At 33.9% G+C, this 14,917-nt stretch overlaps 2 protein-coding genes and 1 long non-coding RNA gene across 3 annotated transcripts in view; 2 read left to right on the top strand and 1 right to left on the bottom strand.

The window, feature by feature from the left end:
- Nucleotides 1–14,917, top strand: part of LOC143051566 (uncharacterized) — a 425,778-nt gene that overhangs the window by 273,517 nt on the left and 137,344 nt on the right. The window lies entirely within an intron of this gene.
- LOC143051550 (uncharacterized) overlaps nucleotides 1–14,917 on the bottom strand; it is a 576,970-nt gene that overhangs the window by 513,084 nt on the left and 48,969 nt on the right. The gene's annotated exons all lie outside the window — the stretch shown is intronic.
- Nucleotides 1–14,917, top strand: part of LOC143051960 (uncharacterized) — a 69,378-nt gene that overhangs the window by 35,365 nt on the left and 19,096 nt on the right. The window contains exons 7-9 of the mRNA XM_076224937.1: nucleotides 463–909; nucleotides 4,976–5,115; nucleotides 8,408–9,601. Coding sequence (XP_076081052.1) covers nucleotides 463–909; nucleotides 4,976–5,115; nucleotides 8,408–9,601 — 1,781 coding nt within the window. The remainder of the gene's footprint in view (nucleotides 1–462; nucleotides 910–4,975; nucleotides 5,116–8,407; nucleotides 9,602–14,917) is intronic.

Below are 14,917 nucleotides of genomic sequence, written 5' to 3'. Positions count from 1 at the left end.
AGATACGCAATTGTACAGTGCATCATAAGCCTATTTGGCTGGCTGAAAATTACTTGTATATATGAATGTACTTTTTGTTATAATTCAGGTTGCACTTTAATATTAAAATATTCTATTCTATTCTATTTTATATGAAAATAAAATGTTATTGATTTCTATATTTTTTAAATGCAGATACCCTTATTCGTTTGATGTGTTTGAGCTTTGATTTTGTCATTTGAATACAGACTTTCCGTTTTGAATTTTCCTCATAGTTGGTATTTTTGTTAATTTACTTTTTTCTTGATAATGACCTGTTGCCTTAACAGATTATTGTTTTGTGTTTAGTTTCTGAGAAAGGGGGTGGACGTGATTTTCTTTTTTGTTTTTTTATTATATAACATATGAAATCGGTGAAGTTTAATCATAACTTCCATATATTTCTTCTATACTATGAACACTTTTTACTATTTTTTTTTGTAGATACAAGATTAGTGAAGGAAACAAGTATCAACAATAGAATATTGCAGTCAATTGTCAAAAAGTTGCATCAACATAAAGAAAAACCAAAGCATGACATATTGGAGATATCTTCATCAGATCAGATATCAACAGATGATAATGAGGACACAATCACCAAAAATATTGAACATGATGATAAACCTCAACCCAAACGTGCCAAAATGAATTATCAGTTTGCTTATCCGGAGATTACAAAACCGCCGATTTCTAAACTGGCAAAGGATGAGCTGTTAAGTATAATCGGATCTGCTGTAGACTTACAAGACGAAGACGACTATGCAAATTTAACAGTGTGGGATTTTGCTGGTGACATTGAGTATTACAACACACATCAAACGTTTTTGAATTCAGAAGCAATTTTTCTTGTCGTAGCAAATTTACATGACATAGATGACACAGTATCCTACGGTTTGTAAAGTCAAGATATAATTATATTAAACCTAGATACGAATTATTCTTGATGTTCAATTCATATAAAAACAATGAAACTAAACATTTAAGACAGCAAATTTAAATACGTGGCTTTTTTGTTAAATGATTTTTATTATTTGCTCTAAACAACACTACTTTTCGTGTTTCATTTAATATAGCCATTTACTATCTTGACTTGAATCTAGAAATTGACAATGAGGATCGGATGAAAACAAAAGTTCGTGACAAAAGAGATGACTTCAGCTTCCCAATTGTTCTGTCATTTGCTATGTAGCAACATTCTAGCAGTGTCTTCCCATGAAGTATATCTCCAAATTGATACAATATTCTAGGACTTGTATTTCCTATCATGATGTCCTTATAAGAAGGTTGCTGCTCACAAAAAAGCTATCAAGCCAAGTGTCAAAGAGGTGCAGTTGAAATTATCCCTTCTAAAAATTTACAGACGCCATCAATAGTTGGTTTAACATCATTGGATATCAGTTTTAAAGATGATGACGGATATGTTCCAAAAGTCGTTACTACAATCCTGCCACTTTTTGCCTACCGAATAATATTTATCACCAGGTTTTTAAATACACGAACAACCCGACGTGTGCACATGTAGAGTAGAATCTTCCGTGAGTGTATGAAATCAGCCCCGGTTTTTGGTTGGGTTTTCTGTTGCTCAGTCTTAAGTTCTCTACGTTGTGTTTTGAATATTTTTGATTGTCGCTTTAGTCTTTGGCGTTCTTTGTCATGCCTTTGTAAGTTTATTTTCGTCTTATGATTATAAATGTTCCTTTGATATCTTTCCCCTCTCTTTTACACGTAAAATCGTGTAATATACGTGTAGCTAACCTATTTTATATAATGCTGAAAAAGATAACACCATAAATGTTGTTTTCTTCTTATCTCATACAAACATCCTTTTTTATACGACCGCAGATATCTTGCGTTGTCCGAAGACATTTGATTTCCAAACAATAGCTTACATATTAGTGATTGGATCTTGATGAAATGTTACCACAAGGTTTCATATAAAAACAATGAAGGTTGGGATTGATTTTTGGGGCAATGGTCTGAACTGTTATGAAAAACGGAACAAAAACAAAACTTTTCTAATACAAATGTATGAATTGTTCATTTCTTGACCATATTCAATGGGATTTAATTCAAAGGCTAGAACACGGTGGGTTCTTTATTATGCTAAATGTAACTGTATTTTTAGATTTTTGATTTTTTGCCCCGTGTTTAAATTGATCTACATTGAGGACCTATGGGTTCAAATTAAATTTAGTTTGATTTTAACAACATTTGAATTCAACGGTGTTTTTTTTATATGCTTAATCTAACTATGCAGAACTTCATGGTAGGTGTGTTTATAATTTTGTAAAAATTAATTTTTAGAAAGCTTTATATACAATATATGTGTCAAATATTTATCAGAATCCAAATTCAGATCTGTATCAAGCTTGCATGAATGAAGTGTCGATTTTCGCCCAAACTGTTTAGGGTTCGACCTCTCCGCTCGTATCAAGCTGTGCCTCGCAATGTGTTTTATTAATGTATACACTACAAAAGTCTAAAAGTCCGAAAAGACCAGTTTTTGTCTTGATTTGCATGAACTTTTACTCGACATTCTCAAAAAGTATGACTTGTGTCTTAATTTTTCTTGACAAATTCTCATTTATATCAAATTTGTATGAAATTTACTTGACATATTCTTGACATTCTGAATATGGTCTTAAAATTTCTTGACAAATTCTTGACATTTGAATACTGTCTTAAAATTTCTTGACATATTCTTGACATTCTTATTTTTTCTCAGTATGGCTTGACATATTCTGAACATTTGGAATTGTGTCTTAAATTTACTTGACAGTTCTCACTTTTACAAATCATGACCAATAATCATGATATAACTTTAATCTTTATTTCTCTTTACATAATATACTGTTATTTCAAGTTCCACTTCTTACAACAAAAAATGAAAGTTGGGCATGTAAAATAATTGAAAATTTGGGTATAAAAATATTTTACAAATGCAAATGTGGCTATAAAATCTAATGTATAAAATAATTTAAATGTGGGTGTGTTGATATAAAACAATTTAAATGTGGGTTTTTTAAAAATAAAAAAATTTGATTCCTAAATCTTATAAATTAATTGATTTAAACCAATCATTCTGTAGACATATTTTATTCTACATTCATAATATTCAATGTTAATATGGTAAACAATTATTGTACAAAACTGTCGTTTATATGAATAGCAAATTATGATGATATATAAATCATTCATTAACAGATGAAACATATGTGTAATGTCATCTGTTGGAATATATATTAAGTATTACACAATGACAGGATGTTCCCCATAAAATTAAGGTATTCATACCCCAGAATACACACAACTGTTAAATAGAAATTACTGATTAACCTGTAATCAGCCATACAACTTATCAGTTGACCAACCATGCCACTACAATTTCAAAATTTTGTTAATAAATGAAAATGATGAAAATCATCATTTTGATGAAAAATTATAAAATTCAACACTCAAATTTGAATAAAAAATGTTTTTGAGTTGTTCTAAAAAATTAATAAGTTTTTTTAATCAAGATGAGAACAAACTTTTTGACCTACATGTAACCCACCCTCCCTTCTTTTTTTTAAGCCACACAAACTTAAAAGATGAATTGTGGGGTCCAAAAGAGACACATGGTCACATTATAAACTGCCTACAAGACACCTATTTTAGTAAAGCATATTTGACTGGCAGTTTTGCGAATTGCAAAAATTTAAATGATGTTTGTCAGTTTTTTCGACTTATATTAGAAGTGAAAACAATCAAAACTAAACTACATGGGGGATTATTCAGGGAATTCCAACTTAGGTGAACCAAAAGGGTATTTTACTATACCAAATTAATCCTTGATTCTTCAAAGTTTAGTTTAGCCATAATAAAAAGGAGTATATAACAGCAATAAAATGTCATAAACAGTGCAGAATAAGTCTGTACACATTTCAGGCGAAATTTATACTGTTGAGAAAGTGTCAAGACATATTTAAGACTGTCAAGAATGTGTCAAGACATATTAAGACATTATTAAGAATGTCATGAATATGTCAAGACAGATCGAGACAAATTTAAGACAGTCAAGAATTGGTCGAGACTAATCAAGACTCTTATCAGATGATACAGGAAGTGTCGAGAAATTTTAAGACAATGTTCATACTGTCAAGACACTTGTCAAGAATAATCAAGAATCTTATTAGACAAATTAATACTATGTCAAGAATTTTTAAATATTATTTAGACAAATTAAGAATGTCAAGTAAAAATTCATGCAAATTCAGACAAAAACTGGTCTTTTCAGACTTTTTGACTTTTGTAGTGATAGCATTTTGCTTTCTGTACATGGAAAATTCATGGACTCCATCATTAAATTGGCTTTATTACCAGATTACCATAGGCATGTTCCGTTTGTAGTTACCACTATTTACGTGGACTCTGACGTACAAGTGAGACTCATCGCCAAATTTGTACTTACCATAAACAACAAGACGGGTGCGGAATGTGATATAGGATCTGCGTACCCTTCTTGAGCATCTCGATTCAACCCTGATTTATACAAGGTTCATTTTGTTCTCTCGATTGTGTTCTATATAATGTTGTGCATACTTTTGTTTGTCTATTCTTTGGGTTGTTTTTTTTGCCCGATCGTTATCGCTTTCTTTTGTTGTCTATTCTTTAAAGTTTTTTATCTGCCCATTCGTTATCGCTTTCTTTTGTTTGTCTATTTTTTGGGTTTTTTTTATTTGCCCGATCGTTATCGCTTTCTTTTTGACTGATGAATGTTGATTCGCCCGTGTGTAACTTTCGCTTCTTTTTATACACTGATTTAGATAGTTATATTTTTTACTTGCAATATTATAACGGTCTGCAGGATAAATCATTATATATTTTTTTATTGAATGACGTAATTATATTCTTCAGACACATTTCAAGTGCAGTCATCCACCGAAATATTTAAATATTAATTTGTCTTTCATAACAGGCACATTCAATTTCTGGATGGATACAATACATTGTTATGGAAGCATAAACGACAAAACTGAAGCTGTATTGCTCGAAGGAGCTCACAACCTTCTAGATCCACCAGTTATTGCAATTGGTACACACAAGGACAAATTTCAGGTATTTATATCAAAGTAACAATGGAGTAGACATTTTAATTTAGTCTCTGTTTATAAAAACTTGACGACTGAATTTGGGCCTTTGAAAATATTTAGGTAATGTTAACTTGTGTTCGTATAAAAACGGTATTCTAGTTAAGTTTAGACTATGGACATTGGAAATACTTCACCAATGTATTGGATCTATAAGATACGATTAGATCAAGTTTGCCAAGACGTCTTACACATCTAACGGCCTGTTTACCAATCGCCGATTCAATGTTACATTAGAGCGCAGTTTAAATAGAAACTATCGAAATTGTTTCAGTCTAGATTGTATAATATCTATTTCATTTTACTGTACGAATATGTACCTTTGTCATATTGATAATAATGTATATCTTTTTCTGTCCTGACGGTCATGCTCGTCAATGCTGATTGTCGTTTTTGTTTATAAAGTTGTTCTCTAGGACATTTTTTGAGTGAAGTGTGAATGAGATGATGCCTATGAATTGACACATAGTAAATTAAGAAAACCAGTGTTTTACAAGTCAATAATATTGCAAATAAATTGACATTTAATATGAAAAAAAAATGTATCAATTTTGTATTAGTAGTTTGAGTCTCTACTCTAACATTGCCTTATTTTAAAGACATTTTTTAAGGATGTCACGATTATAGTTTCCTTTGGTATTGACAGGTTTATCAACATTTCCTTATTTGTCAAAATTATGATTATTCAAGTCACTAGACGGATTAATGTTCACCATCAGTTTGATTTTTGTCGAGCCTGCAACTTTTGTTGCAGAAAGCTCGACATAGGGATAGTGATCCGGCGGCGGCTACGGCGGCGGCGGCGGCGGTGTTAGCTAACTTCTTAAAAACTTTATATTTTAGAAGGTGGAAGTCCTGGATGCTTCATACTTTGTATATAGATACGTCATGTTACGAAGTTTCTGTCAGTCACATGTCCAATGTCCTTGACCTCATTTTCATGGTTCAGTGACTACTTGAAAAAAAAGTTAAAAATTTTTGTAATGTTTAATTCTCTCTTATTATAAGTAATAGGATAACTATATTTGGTATGTGCGTACGTTGCAAGGTCCTCATGCCCGTCAGACAGTTTTCACTTGACCTCGACCTCATTTCATGGATCAGTGAACAAGGTTAAGTTTTGGTGGTCAAGTCCATATCTCAGATACTATAAGCTATAGGTCTTGTATATTCCGTGTATGGAAGGACTGTAAGGTGTACATGTCCAACTGGCAGGTGTCATCTGACCTTGACCTCATTTTCATGGTTCAGTGGTTATAGTTAAGTTTTTGTGTTTTGGTCTGTTTTTCTTATACTTTATGCAATAGGTCTACTATAATTGGTGTAGGGAATGATTGTAAGGTGTACATGTCTAGCTGACAGGTGTCATCTGACCTTGACCTCATTTTCATGGTTCAGTGGTCAAAGTTAAGTTTTTTAGTTTTGGTCTATTTTTCTAATACTATATGCAATAGGTCTTCTATATTTGGTGTATGGAAGGATTGTAAGGTGTACATGTATAGCTGGCAGGTGTCATCTGACCTTGACCTCATTTTCATGGTTCAGTGGTTATTGTTAAGTTTTTTAGTTTTGGTCTGTTTTTCTTATACTATATGCAATAGGTCTTCTTTATTTGGTGTATGGAAGGATTGTAAGGTGTACATGTCCAACTGGCAGGTGTCATCTGACCTTGACCTCATTTTCATGGTTCAGTGGTTATAGTTAAGTTTTTGTGTTTTGGTCTGTTTTTCTTATACTATATGCAATAGGTTTACTATAATTGGTGTAGGGAATGATTGTAAGGTCTACATGTCCAACTGGCAGGTGTCATCTGACCTTGACCTCATTTTCATGGTTCAGTGGTTATTGTTAAGTTTTTGTGTTTTGGTCTGTTTTTCTTATACTATATGCAATAGGTCTACTATAATTGGTGTAGGGAATGATTGTAAGGTCTACATGTCCAACTGGCAGGTGTCATCTGACCTTGACCTCATTTTCATGGTTCAGTGGTTATTGTTAAGTTTTTGTGTTTTGGTCTGTTTTTCTTATACTATATGCAATAGGTCTTCTATATTTGGTGTATGGAAGGATTGTAAGGTGTACATGTCTAGCTTGCAGGTGTCATCTGACCTTGACCTCATTTTCATGGTTCAGTGGTTATTGTTAAGTTTTTGTGTTTTGGTCTGTTTTTCTTATACTATATGCAATAGGTCTTCTTTATTTGGTGTATGGAAGGATTGTAAGGTGTACATTCTAGCTGGCAGGTGTCATCTGACCTTGACCTCATTTTCATGGTTCAGTGGTCAAAGTTAAATTTTTGAGTTTTGGTCTTTTTTCTAATACTATATGCAATATGTTAACTATATTTGGTGTATGGAAATATTTTATGATCTATATATTAGTTGTTCAGGTTTTATATGACCTTGACCTCATTTTCACGGTTCATTGCTCAGTGTTAAGTTTTAATGTTTTGGTCTGTTTTTCTTAAACTATAACAGTAGGTCAACTATATTTGTTGTATAAAAGAATTGTTAGCTGTACATGTCTTTCTGAAATGGTTCATCTGACCTTGACCTTAATTTCATGGTTTATTGGTCAATGTTTGGCTTTCTTGGTTAATGTGAAGTTTATGTGACAGTTGTAATAAAGTTTGATATTTAGGACTATCAACATTCTATCAATGATTAGTAAAGAAGGCGAGACATTAAAGTGTGTGCACTCTTGTTATAATTACTATATACACTTTTTTCTCTTTGCATGTGTTGGTGTCTGCTAATTTCAATAAGTAGTGTTTTATCACTCATTCTTAATTTTTGTCAACTTCCGTTCTTAAATAGTAACAAACTTTTTGCCCCAGTGTTCAATTCTTTATGAATATAGAAAATAAAACTTTCATTAAAAACCCAACAATATACAGAACACAATGTTCATAGGAAAATTAAAACTGGGCAACATGAACCCCTCTGAAAAGCGGGGATTATTGTCAGATGCCCTGTGTTGGTTAACAGATGCTGATGAAAAACCCGTACCATATAGCCGGCTTAAAGACATCCCGATTGGAAACATGAAACAATGCAATGTGAAAACTAACAGCCTAACTTATATCATAACAATTTACGAAAGCCATTTATACATCCGCTCTAGAAAAAAGACACAGAAAAGTACAGATATGAGAATAGTAATAGTTACTGACAGCCAAAAACATTTCATAAGAAATCATGTATCTAAGACTGTTTAAGTTAAATGATAATGAAATAATACTGTTTTTGTTTTTGCGAAAGGACGAAGAACAATGCAGAAAACGTCTCGAATCCTACACTGATAAAATATTTAAAGATTCCAAGCTTCACCTGAGATCAGTTCACCTGATATCCAACACAGAGGATGCAGAAGATGCTTTTGGAAAATTGAGGAATGATATATTTTCCACAGCAAAGAGTAGCACAAATTGGAATCGAGAATACCCTGTTAAATTTATTCAGATGGAAAAAGCCATCAACTCTGAACTTACGATCGGAAAACAAATAATTTCTTTTGAAAGATTAAAAGAACTAGGTGATAAAATACCCCTTCCGATAACTGATGACAAGGAGCTTCATCTCTTTCTCAGGTATCAACATGAAATTGGTAACGTGATATTTTTTGAAGACATTCCGTCATACATCATACTTGATCCCCAATGGTTAGCAAATGCCTTTACATGCATTGTTACAGCCCAGCAGTTTCAACTGGAATTACCACACTTACAATGGAACAACTTCAAACAAACAGGAAAGATGGATCCTAAGCTATTGGAAGAAATATTCAAGAAACAAACAGCAGACATGAGAATTCATAAAGAACATATACTGGAAGTAATCGAAAAGTTTGACATTATCATCTATCCATTGCTACTGACGGAAAGTGGAAATGTACAAAGGGAGCATAGTTTTTTTTACGTTCCATGCATGCTTCAAACATTAAAAATTAAGGATATTGATGTATTGTTTAACGTTCCAAATGCTAGCAAATCTACATGTTTGTGTTTTGTCTTTAGTTTTTTACCGCCGTATCTAATCAGCAATCTGATTGTCTCTTGTCTACGAGAGTATCCTTTAGCAGTGGTGAAGGGCGAGATAGGTCTCTTCAAGGATTGTTGTGTATTCAATATTGACAGAACTGGTTGTGCAAAATTTGTATTAGCAAAGAGTAGTCATATGATTCAGCTGCAAGTATGGCAATGGGATGAAGTAGATACACAGGTTAACCAAGCTGTTTTAAAAATTGTCGAAAGAGAAATCAACAGAATTATCAACACGCGATACAAGTTGAAAACTGTATCTTTCGAGAAAAAATTGAAGTGTGAGACCACCAGTTTCTCCTTTGACACAGGATTCCTTGAATTTGATCAAGTACATGATGGGAAAAAATATTATTGCGAAGAACATGCGACAACTCATAAATATAAAGACTATTGGTCTGGTGAGAAATCAAAGGTAATGTTTCTATTTTTTTTAGATTATTTTCATTTATTAGCATGATTAGTGACACGATTAAATCCAATTATTGGTATTTTGTATATTTATTCCTTTGATGTGTACTTGTTGCTAATGTCAGTATCAGTGTGGACTGGTTGTGATAAAGATAAAAGTATTGGGTCCATTCCCAATTAATATGCGCGACTGTTCAAAGTTGAAGAGCATTAAAAATCCAAGTGAGCTTTTCTCATCACTTGGCGTCCGGCGTCCGTCGTTGTCCTGCGTTAACTTTTACAAAAATCTTCTCCTCTGAAACTACTGGGCTAAATTTAACCAACCGGTCAACCAACCGAGATGGCCGCCATGGCTAAAAATAGAACAAAGGGGTAAAATGCAGTTTTTGGCTTATAACTCAAAAACCAAAGCATTTAGAGCAAATCTTGACAAGGGGTAAAATTGTTCATCAGGTCAAGATCTATCTACTGTTTTCGGTTATTATCTTGAATATTATTATAGATAGAGATCTATCTGCCCTGAAATTTTTAGATGAATCGGACAACCCGTTGTTGGGTTGCTGCCCCTAAATTGGTTATTTGAAGGAAATTTTACTGTTTTTGGTTATTATCTTGAATATTATTATAGATAGAGATAAACTGTAAACAGCAATAATGTTCAGCAAAGTAAGATTTACAAATAAGTCAACATGACCGAAATGGTCAATTGACCCCTTAAGAAGTTATTGCCCTTTATAGTCAATTTTTAACCATTTTTCGTAAATCTTAGTCATCTTTTAGAAAAATCTTCTTCTCTAAAACTACTGGGCCAAATTAATCCGGACTTGGCCACAATCATCATTGGGGTATCTAGTTTAAATAAATGTGTCCGGTGACCCGGCCAACTAACCAAGATGGCCGCCACGCCTAAAAATAGAACATAGGGGAAAAATGCAGTTTTTGGCTTGTAACTCAAAAACCAAAGCATTTAGAGCAAATCTGACAAGGGGTAAAGTTGTTCATCAGGTCAAGATCTTTCTGCTGTTTTTGGTTATTATCTTGAATATTATTATAGATAGAGATAAACTGTAAACAGCAATAATGTACAGCAAAGTAAGACCTAAAAAAAGACATGACCAAAATGGTCAATTGACCCCTAAGGAGTTATTGCCCTTTATATAGTCATTTTTTTTAACAATTTTCACAAAATTTGTAAAATTTTACTAACATTTTCCACTGTAACTACTGGGTCAAGTTCATTATAGATAGAGCTAATTTTAAGCAGCAAGACTGTTTAGTAAAGTAAGATGTACAAACACATTACCATCACCAAAACATGAATCCATCTGTTTCCTTTGTTTAATATGCACATAGACCAAGGTGAGCGACACAGGCTCGTTAGATATAATACTAGAATAAGCTTATTTTTAGGGAGGGTATTTGAAATGTGTTTTAAAGTATTGCTAGTATCATTATATTGTGCAGGAACCTTTCTTTGGTGCTTTTCATGGATACAATGTATAAGACATGTTTTTGAAACTCTTACTTCCAGTGATATTCAATATGGCGGACATAGAAATATTGATAATTTTTCATTTTCATGTTTTTTTTAATCATTTTTCAAAATTTAACTAAAATGGTTTTGTTTAGCTGTTCATTAAATTTTTGGCTTTACGTCATCCTCAAAACCACTACTTCTATTCAGCTATAAACACAAAATTAACACTTCCGGTAAAAAGAAACAATATTACAAAGATGAGTCCTCAATCCATATCTTCGGTGTAGAGATTTGGATAGAATGATTAAAACAAAAATAAAATCACTAAAGTTTTTAAACATCTTAAGTTTATAATGACTTATTTATGGCCGTAAATACATGTTTATTCAAAATGGGAGAGCTTATTTTCCAAATTTACAAAGATCGTAGTATTGTTTCTTACCTCTATAATGTACAAGCTCCTGATAAGATGAAGATGCCTCACAAAGAGTTGTCCAAAAGGGTTCCCATGGATCATATTTTCCCCTTCGCCACTCATAAGCGATGGACTAGTTAGCATAGGAACCAATACCAAGCTTGTTACTCATTCGTACCCGCCATGGTATATTGCACGTTTTACTTGCTGAAAAAGACTAGACTGAGTCGTGGGAAAAGCCTCAATTAGTATTTCCTCTTCCGAAAACACATTTTTTCTTGCTTCGTTAACCCCATCTGATAAGTTTGTTCGATCTTACAACAAAACCACGTATCGTTCTATCAATGACATTGTCAAATTCATATCTGGTGATGTTGGCTGATCAATCATCATTCTAAATGATAGAGTCACTTCTTTAAACACCATCCATGTCACCAACGCAGTTCCTTTTCCAGCAAACATGTAATCTCTCAATGACTAGTGTATTTGGAAGGTCATGGATAGATATATATCTGAAGCTTTTCCCACTTTCAAATGCAAGCCAAAGTTTGTCTGCCCCTATGTCACTGAAAAGCGAAACAGCAATGACAGCAACATCAGTATCGACTGTTCGAGTTATGATTCAGTTAAGTCTGTGTTTCACTGCATTAGACACATGCATCTTGATTCAAGTGTCAGCCTCTTCACGTGAACATGATGCTAAGCTTGAAATATCACCATGTGGTGGATAACACAGAACATCCTGAGCAATTGTTGATACAACTACCCTTTCCTCAAAATCTATTGAGCAAGCTGTTGCGAATGAAAACTTAAAAGTTCTTTCTTATTGTCGTAATCTTGTTTTGACTCTTGATTCGTCTGTGTATTCCCTTTTCCCCTAAATTTAGCTCTTGCTTCTTATAACAAGTGCTCATGATATTCTATCTTATCTACCTCGAGATGTATTTCAAGTTTATCACAATGTTCACATTAAGGATCATGGTGCATGTGTCTGATGCAATGAAACACGAACTAAAACGAGTCATGATTCGAATAGTCGTTACTGTTTCGCTATTTCTTGACAGGGGTAGACGAACTATGGATTGTGTTTGGGAGGGCAAAAAGCTTTGGATAAATATATATCAATGACCTTTCAAATGCACCACGCAATGAGTGATTACACATACTTATTGTGATCCATGACTTTACCAGTTGTGATATGGTTCTCTGATTGCTTGAAAAGGAAAAAAGACTGCGTGGTAGACATTGATGGCATTTGAAAATGTGATTTTGAAATAAAGAATGATGATTGATTAGCCTAAATCACCGAGGTTTAACTGTAAGATCACACAAACTTATCAGATGGGGTTAACACGGTTAGCGAATCAAGAAAATAACTATTTGCGCAAAAGGGAAGACTAATTGAGGGTATTCTTTCAACTTGGTCTAGTTTTTGTCGAGCCTGCAACTTTTGTTGCAGATAGCTCGACATAGGGATAGTGATCCGGCGGGGCTACGGCGGCTACGGCGGCGGCGTTAGCTAACTTCTTAAAAGCTTTATATTTTAGAAGGTGCAAGACCTGGATGCTTCATACTTTGTATATAGATGCCTCATGTTACGAAGTTTCCGTCAGTCACATGTCCAATGTCCTTGACAATGTCCTTAATGTTGAATTCTCTCTTATTATAAGTAATAAGATAATTATATTTGGTATGTGCGTACCTTGCAAGGTCCTCATGCCCGTCAGACAGTTTTCACATGACCTCGACCTCATTTCATGGATCAGTGAACAAGGTTAAGTTTTGGTGGTCAAGTCCATATCTCAGATACTATAAGCAATAGGGCTGGTATATTCGGTGTATGGAAGGACTGTAAGGTGTACATGTCCAACTGGCAGGTGTCATCTGACCTTGACCTCATTTTCATGGTTCAGTGGTTATAGTTAAGTTTTTGTGTTTTGGTCTGTTTTTCTCATACTTTATGCAATAGGTCTACTATATTTGTTGTATGGAATGATTGTAAGGTGTACATGTCTAGCGGGCAAAGGTCATCTGACCTTGACCTCATTTTCATGGTTCAGTGGTCAAAGTTAAGTTTTTTAGTTTTGGTCTCTTTATCTAATACTATAAGCCATAGGTCAACTATATTTGGTGTATAGAAATATTTTATGATCTATATGTCAGTGGCGCAGGTTTTATTTGACCTTGACCTCCTTTTCACGGTTCATTGATCAGTGTTAAGTATTTGTGTTTTGGTCTATTTTTCTTAAACTATAAGTAATAGGTCAACTATAATTGTTGTATGGAAACATTGTTAGCTGTATATGTCTGCCTGGCATGGTTCATCTGACCTTGACCTCATTCTCATGGTTCATTGGTCTTTATTTAGTTATCTTGGTTAATGTTTAGTTTATGTGACAGTTGTAATAAAGCTTTATACTTAGGACTATCAACATAATATCAATGATTAATAAAGAAGGCGAGACATTTCAGCGTGTGCACTCTTGTTTCCAGCATGTAAAACGTGCAATATACTAAGGTAGGTGTTTAGGGGGACGAGCTGGGAGTTGACTCTGATGCTACCCAGATCAGGCTCTAATGGATGAGGAAGGGACAAAGATGATAACTTTTAAATAACTCTTTCTAAGGCCTCATCATTTTGTCAGAAGCTTGTACATTGTGGATGTACTGGGGAATGCGGTTCAATGCCAAACAATGCTACATCCTAAGCATCAGAAACAAAAGCCATAAAATCTACAGTTTAAAGTGACACATACTACAACAAGTCAAATATAACCCGTACCTACAGATGGGTGCGGTCCTAACCTTGACAAAAGTTAACTTAGAGTTAACTTGTTGACTGCTTTCTAAGTTAACTTGAGAATTTTTAAGCAGTCAAGCAAGTTAACTTCGTCGTCGGTGGACCAGACCTGCGGTCTGCTTTTTTAGGACTGCTGCAGACCTATCGACAAGTCTGCTCCAGACCAGACCTGTGGACAAGTCTGCTTTTGACCAGTCCTGAGGACAGGTCTGCCCCAGACCAGACTTGTGGACAAGTCTGCTTTTGACCAGTTCTGAGGACAGGTCTGCCTCAGACCAGACTTGTGGACAGGTCTGCTCCTGACCAGACCTGAGGACAGGTCTGCGTTTGACCAGACCTGTGGACAAGTCTGCTATTGACCAGACCTGAGGACAGGTCTGCTTATGGCAGATTATCGTTATAAGAGTTTTCTTATCAGACTTGAGCTTTCATTAAAATATGTAAACAACATTCGCCGTGATTGTTTTTCCACAGATATCATTTATTATTTACTCGCTAGACTCTACTAGATATTATACAAATGCTCTCTTTTATTTGATATACATGTATTCTTATATAAATAAAAAAAATAGCTATACGATCACACAGAGTTTTTTTTATTAGAAGGTGGATAGAAAGGTTATCCAAC

Source organism: Mytilus galloprovincialis, chromosome 11 (genome assembly GCF_965363235.1).
Source record: "Mytilus galloprovincialis chromosome 11, xbMytGall1.hap1.1, whole genome shotgun sequence".
Classification (NCBI taxonomy): Eukaryota; Metazoa; Mollusca; class Bivalvia; order Mytilida; family Mytilidae; genus Mytilus; species Mytilus galloprovincialis.
This window is presented reverse-complemented; position numbering and strand designations above follow the sequence as displayed.